The sequence below is a fragment of the Camelina sativa genome, chromosome 11 (assembly GCF_030686135.1).
Source record: "Camelina sativa cultivar CO46 ecotype springtype chromosome 11, ASM3068613v1".
Taxonomy (NCBI): domain Eukaryota; kingdom Viridiplantae; phylum Streptophyta; class Magnoliopsida; order Brassicales; family Brassicaceae; genus Camelina; species Camelina sativa.
Window position 1 is genome coordinate 25,092,291 of NC_141890.1, and position 2,875 is coordinate 25,095,165.

At 33.4% G+C, this 2,875-nt stretch overlaps 1 protein-coding gene across 1 annotated transcript; it reads right to left on the reverse strand.

Moving 5' to 3' along the window:
- Positions 1-666: 666 nt before the first annotated feature.
- LOC104724058 (NDR1/HIN1-like protein 6) lies at positions 667-1,767 on the reverse strand. The gene is made up of 2 exons (XM_010442505.3): positions 1,236-1,767; positions 667-1,146 (listed from the first exon to the last, which is right to left on the reverse strand). Exons 1-2 carry the CDS (start codon positions 1,684-1,686, stop codon positions 851-853), a joined length of 747 nt encoding a protein of 248 aa, XP_010440807.1. The 5' UTR covers positions 1,687-1,767; the 3' UTR covers positions 667-850.
- Positions 1,768-2,875: the final 1,108 nt, after the last annotated feature.

The window sequence follows — 2,875 nt, forward strand, 5'->3', positions numbered from 1 at the left end:
ACCAACGGAGAGGCAACCGACAGAGAAGCTACCGGCGGCCAAGCAACCTGAAGAAATGTTTGATAGTTCTCTCTCTCTTAATGTGTAATGTTGTAATGTTTAGCTTAGAACTTGATCTCCTTTGTAAACTTATTTTCTTATTTGAAAACTTAGTACTTCTAATTACAACTTTAATTTGCATAAGTTATAAGGTTTAATTCTAATTACAGGTTTAATTTTAATTACAAGTTTAGTTCTAATTAAGCTAACCAAAATGAAATTTTTGTTTTTTATACCATTATTATTATTTGCGACAGAAAAAATAATTGCAAATTCATCGCAAATTTGCGAGGGAGTTACTAGATACTACATTTGCGAGGAAATTGCTTTTTAATCAAGTCCTCGCAATTTGCGATTAGTTTGCGAGGGATTTGCGACATTGACCGATTTGCGAGGAACGGACTTTCGTCGCAAATCTCTCGCTTTTGTGGATTTGCGAGGGATTCGCAACATATTCGTCCATCACAAAACGCGTGTTTTCTTGTAGTGATTCTTTATTTTAAATCAAACATTCGAGAAAAAGAGGTAACTAACAAATTTTATCTACCCTACAAGGCTACAATATATAGTTCCAGATTTGAGATCCAAAACTTCTTAGTAAATAGAAACAACCAAAAAAAAAAAACAACCAAATTATGAACAATTGGAAATATAATGTTTCTTTTATTAGTTATTTACAAGTGTGAAACAAAATTGTTCTTTCTTAAAAAATAAAGGAGACGACCGTGGATGGGGGGAACTACAACACTCAACCCCTCCGTACTGTAATGAATAAATATTAACTTAAAATAATTATGAATAAGAAACGAAATTATAGTCTAAACCTGTATTTGCAGTTACTATTTTTAACCCTGATCACACTGTTAGCAGCCAAGCTATCAACGGATACACCACACCTAACCAAGACTCTCACTTCCATCAACTTTAATTTCCCGAGTTTGATCCGAACCGGTTGGGTAACTCTAATCCGCAACGGTATGATTCCCGTTAACCGTTGTTGCTCTTGCAATATATTCATTAAACTTGTTGCATTCTGATTAAAACCAGTCATTTCTACGTTTATAACAGTTGTGTTCTCATGTCCTTGGTAGAATTTTGGCAAGGACCCTGTAGAAAAAATCACAAAACCCGGTTAACCATTTTGAACCAATTTAATCCAAACAAAACTAGAATAGCGAACCGATTTTTTAACGTACCATTACTGAGACTTGTTTGCATGTACAAGACGCTAATTCTGCTTCCGTCTTCGTAGTAAATTCCGATTTTCTCGTTAGGATTTTTGGCCGTAATAGTGACGTTAAACGCCGTGGATAAACTCAGGTCTTGGTTTAGTTGAAACCAGGTGAGCTGTAACCGGTCGATATTGTAATCCGGAACTTTTGGTCTAAAGACAAGGTAGAGTATACCAACGATCGCTCCTACGATGACAATAAGGAGAAAGATGACGAGAAGCGTGTAGCAAACGCATTTGCACCAACAGCTTCTCGATCCTTTCTTGTTCCTTGGAGGATCCAACGGCGGTGCTTGCTGAGTCTTGGCGGGATCACCGTGTTCTGATCTCGAGGAGTCACGTGGAACAAGTGGAGCCGTTGGATGTGGTGGAGCTTCAGGGTCGCTTACCGGATAAATTTTCTGTTGATCGGACATGTTTAGTTACGTTCTTGATTCTGCTTGAAGAGAATTAAGAGAGTCTTTTTAATGTTAAAAAAAGAGAAGTAACGTATCTTCACGTTTTCTTTTGGTTAATTGTATATATAAGTTGTTAGGTGTTGTTTAATATTAGTTAATATAGTATGAAAAGAAAAGTAGAAAAAGCGACTCTTGCACGTAATAAAAGAGTTATTTTAATTCTCATACCAAACGTGTCTTTTGAATTTCCTGCGCCTTTTTTGGACCGTAATCGTGACTGCTCGATTAAATGTTGGAAATCATGTTAAAGCAAGAATAAGTTAATTGTCAATTTTGGGGTTCGGCGGCTACGAAAGTTCTTTTAGATACTTCGGATATGCAATGAGGTGTGTCATGCTGTGTGCCGTGGCGTATGGCAACAGAAAGTCGGCTTTTATAACCTCTCTATAACTGGACTGTGTGTTAAATTAACACCAGAAATATATTAATGTGCCTCTCTATAAATGAGCTACGTTAATTTTACACCAGAAACATATTAATGTACGACATCATATTCTAAGTGGTTTTAAAAGTTTTAAAAAGATTTACAAGGGTTATAAGAGGTTTACAAGGGTTTATCATTTTCAAAAAAAATTGAAGGGTTTTAAAATAATTTACAAGGATTTTTTAAAGATCTTCAAGAGTTTTTAAAGATTTCAAAGAGATTTTTTGAAGGATTTTTAAGGAGTTACGGAAATTTTTTGTCTTGGAAATTGTTTTTTCGGAAAAATAATTATTGGCGGAAAAATTTAGTTTGTCATTATGAGTTCTTACTAAAAAAGGATAATTAAGTCATTTTATATATAAAATAGTTTCAAAAAATAAACAATAAAAATATATTTTTGAAAAAAAATATAAGAGAATGAAAATTTTGCAAATCTTTTTAAAACTTTTAAAACTCTTTGTAGATCCATTAAACACTCTTGTAAGTCGTTTTAAAACCTTTATTAAACCTTTTAACAACCCTTGTAAATGTTTAAAATGGCCTTGTAAATATTTTATAAACCGTTGTAAAATCTTTTAAAGACCTGTAGTTCTTTTAAAATCTCTTGAAAAATCTTTTTAAGACCCTAGTAAATCTTTGTAAATTTGTTAAAACCCTTTCAAAAACCTTATAAATCCTTTTTAAAAACCTTTATAAATTTTTAAATTTCCGGGATCACGGTTC

Bases quoted from the DNA above. Each gene is read 5' to 3' on its own strand.
- LOC104724058 (XM_010442505.3), bottom strand. From the start codon at position 1,686: ATGTCCGATCAACAGAAAATTTATCCGGTAAGCGACCCTGAAGCTCCA. The intron at 1,147-1,235 runs GTACGTTAAAAA...TTTTTTCTACAG, and splicing joins GCAAACAAGTCTCAGTAATG to GGTCCTTGCCAAAATTCTAC.